Genomic DNA, 19,842 nt, shown 5'->3' with positions numbered 1-19,842 from the left:
GTCATTGTAATTCACCAGGACCAGCACCACACTTTGGAGGATGATTAGGGCAACAAGAAAATGACATTGCAAATAGCCTGTGGGAGCTATTTTCCTAATTTGGTGTCATTACTTCATAATCATTGAAGCTATTTATGATAATGATATAAATGATGGCTAGGGTTCTGGATTTTTTTTTTTAAAAGACTTTTTCATAATATTGAAAAGGCTGCCTTTTAGTGCCAAACTCATTTTACATTAAAGTTACGGGTTCCCTTGAAATATGCTTTCAATATTTCAACACTCTCAACGGAGAAAATGTTCAACATTCAAATTTTCCGTGGCAACTTGAAGTCTAAAAGGTGAGAGCATTGATTTAAGTTTTGTTTCATCCACCACCTTCGCATCACACCACAGATTGGGCAGGAACTGACTGATGACCTCACATTTCCCAAGAAACCATTTATAATCTCAATAGGAAGATATAGTCAGTGTTCTCCCAATTTGAGTTGTTTTGAGGCAATTTGCAGAGTGTATAGTAGCAGTCTTTGATTTGGACTATGATTTTCAATCAGTCAAGCTTTTCTTTGATCATTTAGTCCTAATCAATTCCTGACAGCCCTTGTCACCATGCCGGGAAAATGAATGACACAAATTAAAGACATTATTGAGAAAGTCCTGCATTAAATATTCACAACTCACACTTTATCAGCCAAGCTATGATAGAAAAAGGAATAGGCGGGTGGAATCCAACAATCGCACGCAATTGTTTACCCAGCATCTAATTAGAAAAGTTCAAACACAGTCAGTTACCTTTTAATCAATTCTCTGGAATGAGTGAAGTAAAAAGGCACATTTGTCTTGGAAACTGAGCCAGCTACAAGGTCATGCTTTCCCTCCATTGACCGTTACATAAGAAGCCTGACTGACGTTTCTCAATCTCCATCCCTTTAGTCATTATCCATATGGCCTAGACTGCACACAGAAATAAACAGAGAGACAGAAAGAACTAACCAATCCGTGTAAGCACTAGGTTTTGTAACTGTGTGACAACAAGATGCCACAAAAGATTACTGCACTCAAATCATTCTCACCAACACACGGCAGTGCGAATCCATGATTGTATGTTAAGCACTGATCTCAGTTTGGTTTGAGAAGGATTTACACTTTCAGCGATACAAAGTATGAAGCAGTGAAAAACATTAAAATTGGCTTTGTTGAGTGAATTGCTCTGCAAGTGCACTCTTTAAAGCCTTGCCACCCCAATTCAAAGAACCGATAGAGATCGAAAGTTTTCCCGCAAGGACAAACATCTCATATCCCAAGCTGGTCTGGAGAAGATATAAGTCAGCTGCAAATAGATTCAGTACACATACAGTGAGGTTTAGATGGCTCTTATAATTGAAAGAATAAATCGAGGTGGCAAGTCAGGGTGGCCGGATCAATACAAGGCCAATTTATGCCGCTGAGACAATCATTACTGTATAATCAAATTGCACTTGTGCAGTATAAACATCACCTAGGATAATCAGTCTGGGTGAGAAAAGTAAAAAAGACAAGAGCTCAAGAAATCAAGCATTCTGGTATCGAAATGTATAAACATGATTGAAGTGATTGAGAGAACTGTAATACAGTTGAAAGTCTTCTTTGTTAATCTCAAACTTAAATGACTTACTTGCATTATGATTAGTTAACGATCTACAAATCTAAGGTCTCTTAAAAACAAGTCACGGTTGATTGACTTTATGCCCTTTAGTGCATGATAAATGGCTCCTTATTGGTAAAATCAAAACATATTTGAAATCAAAACATATTTGATTTGATTTAATCTACTAATACAACAGTGTCAGATTTGCAAATGTCAAAATGAACCAGTAATTCTATTAAAGAGTTTTCGACAATCTCTGCTACAACTGCATTTGAAAAAAATAGCCTCCGGTAGAAAATGTTATTATTATTTCTCCACATACAATGTTATATTTTGCACATACTTCAACCCTAAAAGGTCAAAGTTGTGTCGAATATACTAAACTTTGACCATGTACTTGGTGAACTAAATCAAAGTTGGTGACTGTAAAATAAAATACTTATTTTTTAAAAATATTGTCCTACATTTGAAACAATGAAATGAACTTGTATGTGTCTGCCTGATGTTGATATTAAAAATAGAAACTCATGTATTCATGTTGAACTATTTTAGGTAGCTGCAGGACTTCGTAAGATAGCTTTTAAGTACTATGTGGATTCCTTTATTTGCAAATGAAGAGAATCCTCTTCCATATTCAGTGGCTCCTGATCAAACAATTTAAACTGGATTACAATAAAGTGACCTCTTTTTTTTAGCAGATAAGCAGTTTTATTGAAATATCCCTAAAACCAAGTTTGTCCTCACCATAGAACTGCAAACTATTGACTATTTAATTTGCCATAAAAATGTGTCTGTCTGTCTAATGTAGTAGGAAAGTACAATATAAGAATGCTCTCGGGCCATTAACTAAATACAACTTTGTAATTTTTTAATTATCTTCACACATTTTGCTGGTGGTCAGCTCATCATTCTTCTAAATAAATAAAAAATATATATACATAGTACATTGAGTATAATTAGAAATGCCTAACTGCGATCAAAATCATTTTATATGGTAGATGAAATATGGGCTGCTTCAAAGTTTGACAATAGCTTAGACTTAAATGTTCCTTCATAGCTGGAGGTGAAAAGAATAAATGATGTGTAAGACTCTCTCTGGTGACAAATGGTTTACTCTTCAGATAAGGCAGATGCAGAAAAGCTATGTAAAAGCTTTCAATCCGTTTGTCCACACTTAGCAGTCATTAAGATAAAACCCATCAGAGTTAGTGCTTAAAGCATGACTGGCATATTAGACAATTGGTTCCAAAACCCTTGTTAATGACTTATGCCTCAATAATTAACCGGACATTTCCAACAGATGGGGATCAGGCCGGAGCTGTATGAGTTTGACATCCTTGGACAAGCATTTGAACTTTATTTAAAATGGGCACTGAACACCTGTTGTAAAGTGTAAGGGTGTTATTATGTGGTGTCTAAAGTTCCTTTTAGTGTTTACGTGCGACTGACACAGCTTCCTGAAAATAACGTGAAAGATAAATGACTTAAAGCTGATCTGGGGTTTCATTTATTTCCTGTTCATGAACATATAAGATAGGAAAACTCATTCCAAGAATGCAACCACAGCATAAAACTCCTAATGCTGTTTGGTGGGATGATGGAATGTGTGGACTTGCCTATTATGTGACACTATGGATCATATCGCAGTAATTTTGTTGTGGGAACTCGGCTTGACCACTCGCTTGATTGTACAATTCTGAAAGTGCTGAATGTGGTGCTTCATAATTTATGGTAAGGACCTGCTAAATGCTGATGCCATGGTCTCCAGGCATGATCGAGGTTGTTGACCGCGTGTAAGCACTCAATTATGTGGCTCTGACCTGTATATGGAGCTTTATAACAGTCTATTTCATGATTGTGTTGCTCATATGTTCTATGTGGGCAAGTGCAAATACGCTAAATCTGAAGCAGACATCAGAGTAAAATAATTTGAATAGGATGTACAAAAAAGGGAGATACAATCATAAAGTTTAAAGGAAAACCAAAGACACTAAGTGCTGAGGCGAAAAAGTAGAGGACTAAAGACTGCAAAGAACAATCAATAAAATCAATATGAGAGCTAAATCTTCAATATGTAAATAAGGTGATACTCAGAGTGTGTTCAATGAAACAAAATAAGCAAAATAAAGTATTGACTTGTGAAACATACACAAAATAGACCCTGACAAATGTTGCGATTTAGGATATAATCCAGTTGTTCAAAGTTTAGAAAATTGTTGCTTCAAACTTAACATTCAGAATGATGTGGAAGTATTTCATTTTGTCTGCAGATTGTATTCTTTAAGGCATACTGACAGTTGTAACTAATATGTCTGCATGATGGATCTGTCTCATTTTCGCTGCTGTTGACTTCATGCCAATAGTTAATGATGTTAAACTGCCAAAAGCTTAATGGACCTGGCTTATACACGATAGAAATGTCTGAGACGAAAAAGCCTAGTTGATGATGAGATCTTCTTACATATCGTATGCACCTGCCTAATATCTGACGCTCTATAAGACACCCATTCTTGAATGAGCATGAAACTTGATTTCACGCATTTTTACACACCAATGAAATTAAACCATTCAAATTTTCAGACAGAAAAAAACTACGATATTATCGTCAGGGTTCCTGTTGTTCCAATTTCCTACAAAACACTTATGAGTCATTTTCCAATGAGACGATTGAAAACAAACAAGTAAAACGCTGCTCTCATGCAATCACCCGTGACGTCCCTTGGTAGTAGTATCAGTGTTCTGAGCAACAGCGAAAATGAATTAAAACATTTTTTTTGTTTGCTTTACAAAGAAAATTGATTGTGGTTCAGCTAAATCCAATCTATCAAATTCAGTAAAGTACCCGCCAACATGATAGGAGGCCTTTCAATGTATTTAAGTAATTTAATATATTCATCACTGTATAGAATTTAAATTACTCTCCATTTTGAGATAAATAAAACCCAACTATATATTGACTCCTTCAGCTGGGATAAGGCCTACTAGTATATCCTCATGATGGAAGTTAACAGTGTGGAAAATGGATTATAGGAGGCTGCCTCCTGCTTGATTATGAGGGGCCGCAAAACACTGTACTGTATATAGACTTGTCTCATACACGATGGATCGGCCTATTTCTCGCAGCTGTTGACTGTATAGTAAATATGGACTTGTTTTTGGTGGCGTGGATCTAATGGTATTATGTGATGGCGTACAGATTTTCAAAACCTGTTTAGTTGCACAGCATTGAAGTAGCACCCATTTTTTTTTATAGCTTTGAATGCCATTTTAATAGCTTTGCAGTAAAATTTGCATTGAAATTGCCCAGAATGTTATTTTCCAAGCTATTTTACTTGCCCCCTTTGAAGATTTTCTCATTAATAGGCAGCGGGTTTGGGCAACTTGGATACTCTTTGCTCTGATTGGCCATTGGTGACGAGGGTGTGTTGGTGGGGAGCTTGTGGTCGTTGGCAATGCATTTGGTGATTTTAGAATATTGTGTTTCACTATATGACAATGAAACCAAATCAAATAAACACTCAGAGGGGCATATTTCAGTCAGCAGGTAAAAATGGGTTCAAATTTCTGCTTCCAAAATACTTAAATATTATTTAAATATTTATACTATGAGAAAAAAACTCACTCACATGATAGTAACACACTCACACGGGGCATCAAAGTTGGAGGTTATTATCTAGAGACCATGCAAAAGAGTTAATTTGGGGGAGAAAAGTCGCCCGAGGACCAAGCGAGGACAGCTTTTGTTGTTGCACGAACTGAGAAAAGTGCCTCTAGACAATGAACAGTGTGGCAAGGGAGCAAATGTCCCACTATAAATTTATATAATACCGTGTGCTTAATGGGGGGCATTTTTTAACCAAAAAGTGCATGAGGAACAGTGTGACATCACACCTTGACCAGTTTCAAAACTTACACATGGCAGAACAATTTAATTAGCAATGTTGTTTGCTATAAAAAACAAGACACAATGACTTATCTTCATGGCTGCAATTTCCTATGATAGATGTCCAATCTAATTGTAACTAGGAAGGTTGGCAGTGACTGCCGTTCCTCCTGGAAATCTAGAATTGCCAAAGCCAATAAAAATGAGAATTTATACCAGCATATTTTATCATGTTGCATGTATATAGCTCAAAATTTGATATTTGGGACATTAAATACCCCCTTTTAAAAATGTCTACTTAATTGTGGGGACATTTATCATTAGTAGTTAACTTTGTGGCTGCAATGCACTGTGTTAGTCATCCCATCTATTTGTAACTAGGTAGGTTGACAGAAACTGCCAGTCCTCCTGGAATTCTCGAATTGCCAAAGCCAATGAACATGAGCCTTTATAACCAGCCCTCCTGATTATATGAATTGGACGTCTATGGTTGTCAATGTCAGGCAATGATAAAATCATGGTTCAATGCTTTAATGGCTTACAACTAACGATAAATACATTTGTAATTGCTCATTTCCTTGGTCATTTAGTCCCGATTGGCTTGTCCGGATACTTGATGTCGCGGTCCGCCTAGGGGACGCATCGTAAGCCACCAAGATGCGCACTAAACGCTCAATTTGGGAGGAGCTTGGCATATCTCGCCTTGTTTCATGGCACTGTCGAGTCAAGACGCGCTTTGGAGACGACATATAAAGCCGAAGGTGAGTCCACTCTTAATGTGCTTTTAAACTTTTGAATATGAGGAGGACTTATCATTAAAAAAAAAAAAAAAAGGGGATACAAATTGTTCCGTTTCACTTGCGTCAGGGCAACCTCAAAATCAGCTGTTCGATCGATTTGGGAATATGACAGAGAGGAAAAAAAGTCCAAATTTGAGTAAATCACAGGTTGCACGGGGAAGAATTATTTGAACCTGTCAAATATGCTTCGTAAGAAGTATTGATTTGGCTAACTACTATCATCACTTTGGATGGAGATAAATTACGCACGCAGTAGGATGGATACATTTCTGACACGTGGCCAGTCGAAAAGCATTGGAATTAAATAAATGAGTCTAATTTTTAGCTGTCACTCCAGCAGGTTTATATATTATATATTGGATGACCTATATGGACATTTTGGGTGATCCGAGAGGGATGCATTAACACGTTGTCAATTATTTGTCGCCTGCAGCCTGCCTGCTGTGTTGTAAACATAATAGAGCAAACACACAGACTTCCTCATGCACATTACCTGCAAGTTCTTGTGCATGACATTGCCTTTTCTATGTCGCAGCTAACGTTTGCATGCATTTCCATTTTTAATCAAACACATTGGAGAAATATGCATGCATTTATCTACCCAGAAATAATAATTGTACCTTGCATGAATCCAGATGTCATCATGGCTGTATTTATGTTGTTTGGTCAGTTATTGAGTAGGAAAATAAAATCCTACAGTATCTTGAAACTGAAACAGACATGTCATGGATATTTAATTTGATAAATATTGTTTGAATGACCAAAATGTTCTTTTTTTTAATTGATGAAAGAGTACATGGTGCATCCTATGGCTTACATCATCAATTTTGTTTAGTCATTCTCTCATCTCATTTGCTGAAGCGCTTTATCCTTACTAGGGTCGCAGGGGGTGCTGGAGCCTAGCCTAGCTGACATCGGGCCAGAGGCAGGCGGACAACACCCTGAATTGTTGGCCAGCCAATCACAGGGCATTAAGGAGACAAACAACCATTAACTCTTACACTCATACAAAGGGGGACATTTAGAGTGTCCAATCAGCATTGAGTTGTCAAACCAAATAAGGCATGGTAGGCAAAATCACAACATAACAAGAAAAAAGTAGAGATAGGGACATTATTAATCTGTAGGTATGTGCATGTACCAAAAAAGTTTTAAAAAAAACCATTAATTATTCCCTAAAAGTGTTCCACTAATGAGTACATTTCATTTGAAGTGGAAGCAGGTGGAAGTAAATCCAGAAAACTGTGGCAAGAGGCATGAAAGGCAGCAATTATAGTTTTCAAGTTGTGATGCTCTTTGCTGAAATGTTTTTTTTCCATGATGTTTCTTGGATTAAGAAAAAAAAGTGTGTGTATGGAGTGCAAGAAAAACAGCAAGGATTTTCGACTTACTACAACATATCTGGTTTGGAGTACTCCAGTTTATTTCATGTTTCAGCTGTGTTTTATATAATGAGAGAATAGAAGAAATTGCTTTATAGTTGAAACTAACATTGAACGAAATGGGGCTGATGTTCACCTTCAATTGGGAGCGTTTGATTGTGGAAGGACTAAAATTCCCATTCTTTGTTCAGGTTATTTGCATTTGGATTGAATAATGTGGTTCTCTGATTCCAGTGCAATTAATATGACTAATTGTTATTGAACATTTAATATTCTGGCAGTGACTTCCTTTGATGTTGTTTCCTGTTTTTGGCAGACGCAAAGTGGGCCCGTTTCCCTCTCAGGTGAGAAGAAATGAGCCCCCTCGATGTATCTAACAGCACAGCAGAATTGGAACCTGATGAAAGCGCTTTGTGGAACTTGCCCAACGGAAGCATGGATTCAAACCAACATGGCTTCCACAGCGACATTACCAAGCACCTTGCGGTGCAGATCACCCTCATCACAGCATATTCCCTCATCATCCTCCTGGGACTTCTTGGGAATGCACTTGTAATTTACATGATAATCCGCTACAGGAACATGCGAACGGTCACCAACTTCTTCATAGCGAACTTGGCGCTTGCAGACTTGCTGGTGGACACGTTGTGCCTTCCCTTCACGCTGGTCTACACCCTATTAGACGAGTGGAAATTTGGTGCGCTACTGTGCCACATGGTGCCGTTCGCCCAGGCTTTGAGCGTACACGTTTCTATCCTGACTCTGACAGTCATTGCCCTGGAGCGCTACCGTTGTATCGTCTTCTACCTGGGCCAGCGTCTGACATGGCAGTCGAGCTTTCTCATCATGGCTTTTACTTGGACCATCTCGGCCATCTTGGCAGCACCCCTGGCCATCTTCAGAGAGTACCGCTACGAAGAGATCCCCTCTATTAATATGAACTTCGCCGTTTGTTCCGAGAAATGGCCCCACGGGACTGGCAGAGATGGCGTAATATACAGCCTTTCCATGCTGCTTCTACAGTACATTATCCCACTAGCAGTCATCAGTTATGCTTACATTTGCATTTGGGTCAAGTTGAAGAATCACATCAGCCCATCTACTCGCAATGATAGCATCATGCGCCGTAAGAAGACCACCAAGATGTTGGCTCTGGTTGTAGTGGTGTTTGCCATCTGCTGGCTGCCCTTTCATGTATTTCAGCTGGCAAGCGATTTGGACCTGGTTCTCAGGTTTGAGGAATACAAATTGATTTACACTCTGTTCCATATCGTGGCTATGTGTTCCACTTTTGCCAACCCACTCCTCTACGGCTGGATGAATAAGAACTACAGAAATGGATTCTTAATGGTTTTCCGCTGTGAGGATAAGCCAGATTCTTTCCATCCCGAGGGCTCCTTCAGAACTCGTTCTATGAGACGACTGACGCTCAACGGTCGTAATGGTGGACACCCGCCGACCGCCGTGTGAGAAGCCGGGAGACGATGGAAAATGTTGCAACTGTAGTACAAATTCACAATGGGCATTTGACTCCAATATTTTTTTCGAAGGGAATTGGAGAATCTCTCATGCTCTCGCTATCTTTCGCTTTGACCATCCCTTTTTCCGAATGTTCTCAACTGTTAATTCCATGTCCTTGTTGTATTGAAAACAAAATAACACCGCATGGAGTGTTGGGTTTACTTATTTGGATTTTAACGAAAACTGTCTCTTCCCATCAGTACACTGCAAAGATTTTATTATTCTGGTTATCATTTAATACAAAGTATGACATTTCTATATTTGCTGGGTACGATAAATTTGCAAATTACCATCTGAATGCTTTAACTGATTGACAACAGAATTAATCATCTTTTAGAAGAAGACCATTTGGATTAATAATGTATCAATCACTCTGCTTCATATCTTATATATTCTCCTTAGCTAACACTGACAGCAAAACTACTACAATGGGCAAGAAGACATGTATTAGCCGGTGTCGGCTAAACACAGTCATTTTGAATTAAGTTAATGATGTAATTGTCTATTGCATTACAGGAGCACTGAAAACATTAATGAATGATTCAGCATTTTGTTCTTCGTAAGATGTACTAAAAAAATATTGCTTTTAGTCAAAGGAACCATTTGCATTCAGTTGTAGGGGACATTTCGAGAACCTGGGAAATTTTGGGTCCCAAGGCAATTGCCTGTTTTTGCCTTAAGGCAAGTCTGCCTCTGCATGGTTGCTGGAGAACTTGGGTAGCATGGATGAAGCTATCATTACATGATGTTCTACATATTCCATTAATTAAAGGAGTCTAAATTAACATCCCACACTGGTGGTATGTAAGCATTGAGCTCGATTTTATCTCAATTCATGGGATCAATCAATCATGATTTTCATGTAAAAGGCAAAATTCCTTACGATTATTTAATCAATGACATGATTAAGTCTTCCCCTGGTGTAAATGTAGCCTCTTGACTTCAACCACCTGGCCTCGAGTTGACTTCATGCTTTATGTAAAGCAATTATTTCATTTGTGAATGTTCATAGTGAACGCAGTGTATTCAAATAATGTTATCTATTTCCGTAATCTGTATAAAGTGTTACTTATTGATGCAAATTATTTGTCATCTGCATTTATTGAATGATATGTTCCTACTTACTGGAGGAAAAAAGCTGTCATCTTGTGATTGATTACAAGGCAAATTTATTTTTTCAAAGATGATTCTTTAGTGCTGACTTTCTGTGAAGGAATTTATTGGCAACCAAATGGCATTTGTACTCATTTTACGTCTTCACAGAAGGTTGCTGCTGCTTTGCTGTCTCCACGGGAAGTTAATTATTTTGACCTGAAAGTGTTTCAGATCAATTGCACCAGCATGATTCCTTATGGAAGTGAGAAAAGGGATCATGTATTAAAAAAAAAAGAAAAAAAGTATAATGAGTTGTCTCGGAAAACATGCAAGATTTTTACAAACTCTCAGCTGCTAAAATGCATGTGCTTTTTACTAAGTGTGTTTTTATCAAAAGGACAGCTTACACCTATGATAAAAAATGGCAATCATATAATGTGACAGCTTGTCTTTCAAATTGTGTCATTGTGGCTAGAAACAACAAGGACAACAGCTTATGGTGTCAATCCTCTAAGCCCCATACAAACAATAACAAAAAGAGCCAGTTTGCCCAGCTAAATAACTCCACCCATCAACTTTTCTGGGCTGCTTTCTGGACAATGCACCAGAAGATTTAAAAGCAAATAAAGCATTTGAAAAGCAAACGATTGTGGCTTATGTTTAGAGTGTATTTCTTATCCTGTAAATAAAATGTCTCTGCCAGACTATGGATATATAAACACCCACAGGTTGGATTTCATGGCTTAGCCTACTCATTTCTTTATACTCCAGAGAGTCACATATAGAATGTGTAGTCTTTGGCCTAGATCAACTGGGGGGAAAACAACATGCAATGTGCCATGAATCGGATATTCTATAAAGAACCTTGTCATTATGCTTACTTCATTAGCATTCTGTTCCTCAGTGGGAAGTGCTTAAAAGTGATTATAATTTAAAGGCAAGCAAACATAGTTTACAATGGCACTGTTCAATTAAACAATATGCGGTGTTATGATGTGCTTTTATTTCCTTAGCAGCATAAAACTATTGTGTCATGCAGTCCACTATCACAGCATTTAACTGTAATGGGATATTTTAGAAAGATGTGGCTATTTTTATGGTCATCCTGATAAAAGTCAAGGGTGGGATGTAGCCATTTATAGTCATACCCATTGACAATTTCTCTAAAGAACTACTTTCCTGGTCAATTTGGAGCAAAATAGTGACACATTATGATTATCCACTCATTTATTTTCTGTACCACTTGTCCTCACAAGGGTTATGAGGGGTGCTGGAGCATATCCCAGCCATCTATGGGCAACAAGCAGGGGACAACCTGAATTGGTGGACAGGCAATTGCAGAATAAAAATAGACGGGCAACCATTTATGCTCACAGTTATATACCGAGGGGCAAGTACGCATATTTTTGGGACGTGGGAGGAAACTTGTGTACCCGGAGAAAACCCACGCAGGCCTGAGGAGAACATGTAAAGTATCCACAGGAAGGTCCAAATCTGGGATTAAACCCTCAAATTTAGAACTGGAGAAATGTATATTTGTATACATATAATGAATATGTAGACAACCATTCAAATTGACATGCACAGTCAATCATTAATTATTCTCCAAATTCAATGCATATTAAGATTGAATAGAAAATAACTAGAGATTCAAAGAACAAAACAGAGAAGTGGATTTTGCTCACCCCACAGACAAAATCTGCTTTTCCTTCTTACCTGGGTTTAGTTTCAGCATTCTTTTCTGGAAGTATCCGCTGACATTCATTCCTCTGTCTTTTGTCATTTCTGGCTTTGTCTGGAAAATATATGAGTTGACATTTTGGTCAATAAAACTTGGCAACTATTCCTACCTTTGGCCTTTGGAGTTATGGTAAAGTTATAAAACTAACTGAAGGCCCTGGTTGTGGGTTAGTGAATGAGCAGAAAAATAAACAAATCAAACTAGTAGACATATATTGAATATTTGGATGTGAAATTGTTCATTTTAATAGTAACAGTTATTTAAAAAACTAACTTTTTTTGCATGATAATGAGAGGGACAGTGGATGTGTTATCAGCACATCCGCCTTGCAGTTCTGAGATTGATGATTCAATACCTGCTAGATTCTAACTTTGCACTATGGAGTTTGCATGTTCTCCCATTGTCTTTGTGGGGTTTCTCCTGGTACTCTAGTTTCATCCCACATCCCCAAAACATTTATGGTACAGATCAAACACTCCAAATTGTCCCTACATATGAGTGAGTAGTTGTTTGTCTCGTAGTGAACTGTCATTGCCTGGCAATCAATTGAAGGTGTATCTACCTACTGCACGTGTTTGGTTGGAATAAGATCCAGCACCCCCACGACCCTTAGAATAAGCAAAACGGGGAATGAATGATGAATAATAATGTCACCCACGTAAAATGCCGAGTTTATACAGTTTGCTCGATTACTTACAGTCTTTTTCCACCCTCGTGCGGTCCAAACAAGTTATCGCATTGACACTTTCGCCGGATATGACGTTGGGGTGTGACCTTCCGTCTTCCCCGTGTTATTTGACATATTTTGCCACACGGGCAAATCAGTGTTGCTTTACGCACTGGTAAGGGTTTAAAATAAGATGGAAACATTCACCCTATGAAGATCCTTAATGTACAGGTATTTTTTCATGTGTTATTCAAGATTCTTTTTTTCTCAAATGAGAATAGCTATATTTAAACGTCTGATTCTTAGTTTCATTCATAATTTGACGGATGCTAAGCGAGCGCCTTGCTAACTGCTAACAGTAGAATGCGATCCATGACACCTTTAGATATGATATCTATAATATTAATTATAACAACGTTGTTGTATGGGTAACCTAAGGTTACAGGATCTTAAGTATATTTTTTAAAGGAAAAAGTAAAAAGTGTTCGCCATACACTGATGTAAAGCATATGAATTAGATTTGACAAGTGTAATAGTTGTCCTTTTCTAATGTGGAATCAAGTTATAGTTTCTTAATGGCTATATTTTGTGTGTTTTCTCCTCAGGGTTTTGCCATACTAATAGGAGGAAACGATGGTCAAGTATTTCTGCTGCGCAGGTTTACTGAAAAGCTCCTGGGACCAAGTTTGCGTTGCTTTCTGGCAACGTTACCCAAATCCCTACAGGTGAGTTTAAAGTCAAGACTTAATTGACTTAATTTGCATTGTATTGAAGTTCAGACATTACACTTACTGAATCATGTTTAATGAACCTTAAATGACAAACATATTTATGGATGTATTACCATAATGATCTCACGGTTCCGCCCTTTTAAAGTGTTTTCATAGGGGATAATGTGAAACTAGTTCTTGCCAAAAAATCTATGGAAATGCAGTGTTTAAAGTATTTAATTTTATGTCATCAAATGACTATCTTAATATTTACAAACTATTCAATAAATAAGACCTATCAATTGAGTGGAATAAAACAGTAAACTAAGATACTCTAATTGCCAAGTTTATTTGCTTGAAAAAAATCCCACTATTATTTCTCATAATTTATCTGTAATATCTTCAGCACATGTTAACATTATGTTATAATGTGTAAATAAATGCCAGAACGTAACTCTTTATTTTAAAACTGCCCCTTAATTTTCTTCCCACTAGATTACGTACATTGTATTTTTCAAGACATGCAGTTGCTGATGATCTTGAATGTTTTAGTCCAACTATTCTATTGTAATTTCCATTTGGTTGTTTGTGTCATGTTTTTTTTTTTTTAAGTAACCACGTGCTGACTGAGGACATCATTTTCCGAGAGGTAACTCCCAGCAACTGCCTCATTTCCAGACGACTTTTGACCAAAACTAGCCGCGCCCCACGCTGGATGGAGCGCTATCTTCCAAAGCACATGGCTAGTTGTGCGTACATCATTGAAGACTCCGTTGTGGACCCTCAGAACAGAACGATGACCACTCTGACGTGGAACATTAGTCACGCTCGTCTTATGGTATGATAACCATTTTTAAAGGGTCCTTTAAATAAACTAATGTTGCTCATGCTTTCCTTTTTTTGGCTACCAGTCTGTGGAAGAGCGGTGCCAATACCGTATTAACCCAGAGAATGGCAGCTGGACTGTGATAAATCGAGAGGCTTGGATTTCATCCAAGGTCTACGGTCTCTCAAGGGCTGTTCAGGTCAGTAGAGGATGACACATAAAGGAAAATATATGGAATAATTGTTTTGCATGTGCTTTTTGAATGGTAAATGGCTCTCTAAAAAACATGGAGTATCCCAGGCTTAAGTGGAGCTGTCATAGTTGAATATGTGTTTTCTTTTTTGCAGGAATTTGGTCTTGCAGGGTTTAAGAAGAGTGTTACAAAGACCATGAAGGGATTTGAATATGTGCTGGCCAAAATGCAAGGTATGAACAACATTCAAAGCCCTACTTTAACTGCAAGTCATTTTACAGCTATAGTGTTCTTTTATATTGTAGAATAGAATAGGGGAGGCACATGTTTGGTAGCTGAGAAAACATAGGTTTGAAAACAGATTTTGAATTGTTTCTCGATTTGTTTTTGTGCAGGTGAAACACCATCAAAGAGTTTAGCAGAAGCAGCAACAGAGCGTGCAAGAGAGACAGCCCTGGCAGCTAAGGAGAAAGCCAAAGACTTAGCCTCACAGGCTCAGAAAAAGCAATATGTTTGATGATTTCTTTGCCTTGAATTTTGGGGAGACTACGTATTTTACCCTTCTTAGAGCAGCGATGCATTGTGTCGACTGATGTGACTAAACGCCTCTGTGAGGAAGCAACTACTCACGCGGTGGGTGGACCACATGACAACCCCAGTCGAGCCTTTTCCAGCTCACTTGTGTATGTGTCATCCATCATAATCGTGTTCCTTTACCCATCAGCTCCCAGGTGCTGTAATTGTTAGAAAATGTTCCAGTCGCCCATCATGTTTGCTTTTATGGTCAATGTTTCAAATATCAAATTATTGTTGAATGCAAAATCAATGTCAGATTTTTACCTCGTTATTTGATTTTTTTTTTTTTTTAAAGATTGTATTAATTTAAACTGAAGACTGAAATGGTTGCCTTGAAGTACTTGACAGAAAAATGAGCACTCAAAATTGTGAATAAAAAGGAAAAATTAAGACTACAGTGTGCTCAGGAATTTATACACCTTTGAAGATAAAGAACATCTTTTTCTTTTAAACAAGGTGTTTATTTAATGTTGAATAAATAGTTCAATTCTGTAAATATAGAAAATATTTATTCATTAAAAAACTTACACCATTTAAAAAAATGCTACATAAGATTACTGGGCGGAGAAATTCTGAATGCATACATAAAATGGCATTAAATTGGTAATAAGGCATTTTGCATATACAAAAAGGTGAAGGCAAAATGTGCCTTCGGTTATTAAATATAGAGCAGTATAATACATACTTGTAATGCAGCAAAATCATTACCTAAAAAGAACTTAATAGTGATCAAGAGCAATGATGGCTGTGCAAGAATTGATGTGTTCCATCCACCACACATCAAAACTCTCACGTATGACGTCATAAAACAGACTAGTCAGTAGAGTGTGTAAGTACACCAAATGAATTTGAGGCACAGTCATAGAATTGTACAATAATACAACCATCATATCATTGCTGTTACCTGTATCTTCACTTTGGATATAATCACAACACTTAAGAGAAAAACAAAACAAGTGCAATGTGAGGATGTTTGTGTGCAACAAAAGAAAACATAAAATGACATGATGTCTATAAACCATAGCAAAGATTAATGTAAGTGCAGGTCACTTGTGGCCTTACTGAGATATACTGTAATGCTTAGGAGGAGAATTTTAAAAACAAAAGAAACTAGACTAATTCTAGTTTAAGGCTGAAGTCACTGTAGGTGTTAAGTCAACGAAAAAGTCTCAATCTTCATTTCTTTTTTTGTGGAAGGGCTTTTACTGTTGTTGTTTGGAACTAAATCCCTTAACCACTGAATGAATGTTGATGACTTTGAATGCATTTCTTTAACAGATATTCTACCACAGTGTTGTGAAATGCTCTTCAGTGCAAATAGATAGAGCTCATTTAGAATCAACAAACATGATTACTCTTGCGGTGTAACATTCAAATAATGTTGGAAAAACTGCCTTTGTATGAGAAAAAAAAAAAAAAAAAAGAATGGGTTAGTTCACCCTTTTCATTTTTGGAATGTTGTCTCCTTTCTCCCCTGCATTCATAATGATGAGAGCTGCTGTCATAGCCAAGCTTTGTCCATAGTGGAGTAACAGTGGTCTGCAGGACCACATGACACATGCTGCTCTTCAGAGTCCATACAATCAAAGACAATGCTTTCCACGTCCACCTCTACGTCCTCTGTAAAAAAAAAAAAAACATACAATATGCATTGTCAAAAAGGATGAAAGGCATTTTAGGTTCATCTCTATACATGATACATTTCCAATATTGGTAATAACCAATCACTGTGCCTAATGCAGCACACCAATGTGTTATAAACCCTATTCATAAATCTGAAAGCTCATTTGTGAGTGTCCCAGAGCTTATGAAAAGACTTCAAACTCACCCCTGTCCGAGTCCGACCTCTCTGACGACATGGTGGAACCCTGGCTGTCGTTCCTCATCCTCTCGGCACCTCGCTGCAGCTTCTCCAGACGTACCCGCAGCTCCCTCTGCTCCCAGCGTAGACGATCCTTCAGCTGCTCTGCACGCTCATCCTGCTCCTGCAGCTTCTGTGATGATGCACATGAGGACAATGGAGACATGACCAAACATAAAAGGGGAAAACTATAAAGACCGACCAAAGTATAGCTATTAAAATTCAGATTTATGTCTATAAAATCATTGGGTACATGAGCCTTTACAAAATTGTTCATGATCACTTTTAATCAGAATGTTGGAACTACTGCCATTGTTATTTTAGAAAAGATAACATCCTAAAACACAAATTAAATTATTGTGATTATTATGTGTATTTGTGTATTATATGATTAAATTGCAAGTCCACTACATACAAAAGTGTAAGTATGTCTCATTTGACCTATGCATGACATACAACAAATGTAAATATTTATACTATATGTATGTATAATAACCGCTAGTTGGAAAGTTGGTATAAGTGAAATGTGTCTAATGTGCTGCAGGAGATGCAGTTATAACTGATTATTATTCTTACATTAGTGTAGCATTTATACCATTTGTTGTATAGTAACTAAAATGTATCTTAAGTTGCACGTACGGTTCAGGTTTGTATTATTATTTGTATTTCATTACCTTGATGTGCAACTGTGCTCGCCTGAGCAAGTTGAGAGTGGTGTTCCTCATCGAGTCTGATGATAGAGGAACTTGCTTTTTGAGCTGCTCCAGGCATTGCCTTAGTTGTGCCCGCCTGCAAAGCACCACATAAGTTTGTACTACTGCAAATCATCCAAATTGCATTAATTTCTTCCAAACAATATCACATTCCTCACCTGTTTTTCTCCAGCTCGTTGTGCACGGATCTGCATTAACGATAAGAAAGCCAGGTTAGTTAAAACAAATATGGTAATAACTGCCACACATAGGTTTGAACAAGCAAACCACACCCTCCTTATGCAGTTATTTCATCGTTACCTATTTCCACCAGGAGCTATTTTTTTGCTCTTTTGTCTGCTCCTCTTATCGGATAGAGTCGGGCTGGGAAGAAGTAGTGAGGCATAGCCATGTTCCGCCTCTGGAAAACACATAAAAAATCTGTGAAAATGACTACTCCATCCATGTTTTTTTAGTGGCGTGACTGTGCTGGAGTTAAATGAGCTAAATGTGGCGGATTACTGACATCCTGTACAGTCGCCAGTCAATTGCAGGGCAAATTTAATCAGTTCTACACCAGCCTGAAGAGCTTTTTTTGGACTGCCATCTGATTGCTAAACAGCTTGCAGGCTCAAAGTTGGAGTCTACACATGTAGTTTTTTGTGTGTGTTGATACTATCGTGAACTGAAGTTACACAATAAGATGCAAACAAGCATACGAACATGAATGAATGTTTTTAATTAGAAATATTCTCTTATTTATGTTCTTACCGTTTGTAAGCTTTGTTCTCATGCTCTGTTTTTTTTTTTTTACACATTTTTTAATTTATTGAAAAAAGATAAAGGGGAAAAGTAGATTATCTTATACTTCTGAATTAATTTATAAATATCTTAGATAAAATATAACAAATTATTCTCTGTATTTTTTCGAAATATATTTTTTTAAATTCAAGGCAAAAAGGGAAATTCTTAACAATATTAGTCTTTATTAATCTTATTTTACGTGATATCTACAACAACTTACAACTTTAGACTGTTATTATTGAGGGGCTATAACCACACCTTATTCCCTTTTCCCCTTATTATTCGATGTTATTAACTTTTGATCATTTTAATTAAATATTTATTAGTACATAATAATTATATTTGTTTAATTGAGATACACTATGTGGACTTGGTTTTGTGTAAAGGGTTAAATGAGGAAGCAAGTGCTACGCCTACGTGCGTGAGAACACGCAAACGCAACTCGGAGATATTCAAACCTTGTACCTCAAAACAATATATAGTCGCCACTAAGTCAACATTAAAACTTAAACTTCATTACTTCTATAAGTTTGATATTCATTTAATATTTGTGATAACACACATTGCCTTAAAAGAAGCGTATACCTCGAACAAAAAGACAAAGCGCCGAGTCTGTCATCTGCATCAGCTGAGTTTGATTTTGGCGCCATCACCCGCCTTAAAATGTCCACTGTTGTTGTAATGGTTAATGTCTGTAGCCTCGCGTGAATAAAATATCCGGAAATGCGCTAAAGTTCTGCCACTGAATTAAAGTGCAAACTCAAAACATTTTGTTTAAAAGGTTTATTCGCCACCAGAAAGGTGAAAAGGCGCTCGGATTCGAATTGGAACGGGAGCAGATTGGCGCCTTGGAGTACAATGATGGGAGCAATATGTAGGTCACTCAAGCCAAATTAAGAGCTCGTCCAAAATAGAAGCTCATGCATATCAATCATTTAACATGTTATTTCTCTTCGGTTTGCCATTTTATTAATTTTGCCACCAATGCTCGCATTCGTTTGATTGTGCGTTTTGTGGTTCTGACAATAAACAACTTTGCCGCCTACAGACTGACGTTTGTTGTGAATAAATAGTCACTGACCTCGCTCTCTCCTCTCCAAGAATTCCGCAGCTCGAAGAAGCACCTGGATGTTGCAAATGGACCCTTCCATTTTTTTTATTAAGTTTGTTTTGTTCACAAGAACAAGCTAAAATAAAAGAAATAGTAGCCTGAAGTGGGTGTAGCAGATTGTGCGTGACTGCCTGTGCAAGTGTGCAACGTCTTCAAACCACTCATGAGCCCCAACACTGGTGCTGCCTTCAATGTCAGGAATAAAGTCAGACATCTCAGAACTAAGCAAAAGCTCAGTTATTCTTTCACACACGCAAATATATATACACACATACATAGATACATATGCATATTCAATGTCTAGCATGAATCATATGCATGTTAATAGTTTTTTTTATGAATCTTACAAATGT

The 19,842-nt window shown here is 37.4% G+C and overlaps 4 protein-coding genes across 6 annotated transcripts in view; 2 read left to right on the top strand and 2 right to left on the bottom strand.

Annotated features, from left to right (window-relative positions):
* Window positions 1-12,816, bottom strand: part of flt4 (fms related receptor tyrosine kinase 4) — a 66,716-nt gene extending 53,900 nt beyond the window's left edge. For 2 of the 3 annotated variants that reach the window (XM_077732539.1, XM_077732541.1), the window contains exons 1-3: window positions 12,747-12,816; window positions 12,025-12,103; window positions 6,931-7,019 (exon numbers count right to left, since the gene is read on the bottom strand). The gene's annotated coding sequence lies outside the window, so the exon portion shown is untranslated. The remainder of the gene's footprint in view (window positions 1-6,930; window positions 7,020-12,024; window positions 12,104-12,746) is intronic. The other variant, XM_077732542.1, reaches the window with a different exon arrangement.
* npy7r (neuropeptide Y receptor Y7) lies at window positions 6,170-10,952 on the top strand. The gene is made up of 2 exons (XM_077732543.1): window positions 6,170-6,271; window positions 8,009-10,952. The coding sequence occupies exon 2, from the start codon at window positions 8,047-8,049 to the stop codon at window positions 9,160-9,162; it is 1,116 nt and encodes a 371-aa protein (XP_077588669.1). The 5' UTR covers window positions 6,170-6,271; window positions 8,009-8,046; the 3' UTR covers window positions 9,163-10,952.
* Window positions 12,790-15,416, top strand: prelid1a (PRELI domain containing 1a). The gene is made up of 6 exons (XM_077732544.1): window positions 12,790-12,947; window positions 13,322-13,441; window positions 14,039-14,264; window positions 14,338-14,451; window positions 14,600-14,678; window positions 14,841-15,416. The coding sequence occupies exons 2-6, from the start codon at window positions 13,350-13,352 to the stop codon at window positions 14,960-14,962; spliced, it is 633 nt and encodes a 210-aa protein (XP_077588670.1). The 5' UTR covers window positions 12,790-12,947; window positions 13,322-13,349; the 3' UTR covers window positions 14,963-15,416.
* Window positions 15,417-15,521: 105 nt separating this feature from the next.
* Window positions 15,522-19,655, bottom strand: mxd3 (MAX dimerization protein 3). The gene is made up of 6 exons (XM_077732545.1): window positions 19,460-19,655; window positions 17,896-17,995; window positions 17,754-17,783; window positions 17,557-17,671; window positions 16,850-17,015; window positions 15,522-16,641 (listed from the first exon to the last, which is right to left on the bottom strand). Exons 1-6 carry the CDS (start codon window positions 19,527-19,529, stop codon window positions 16,523-16,525), a joined length of 600 nt encoding a protein of 199 aa, XP_077588671.1. The 5' UTR covers window positions 19,530-19,655; the 3' UTR covers window positions 15,522-16,522.
* Window positions 19,656-19,842: the final 187 nt, after the last annotated feature.

The sequence above is a fragment of the Stigmatopora nigra genome, chromosome 14, assembly GCF_051989575.1.
Source record: "Stigmatopora nigra isolate UIUO_SnigA chromosome 14, RoL_Snig_1.1, whole genome shotgun sequence".
NCBI classification, from domain to species: Eukaryota; Metazoa; Chordata; class Actinopteri; order Syngnathiformes; family Syngnathidae; genus Stigmatopora; species Stigmatopora nigra.
Note: the sequence above shows the minus strand (reverse complement) of the source record. Positions and strands in the feature narration are given on the sequence as shown.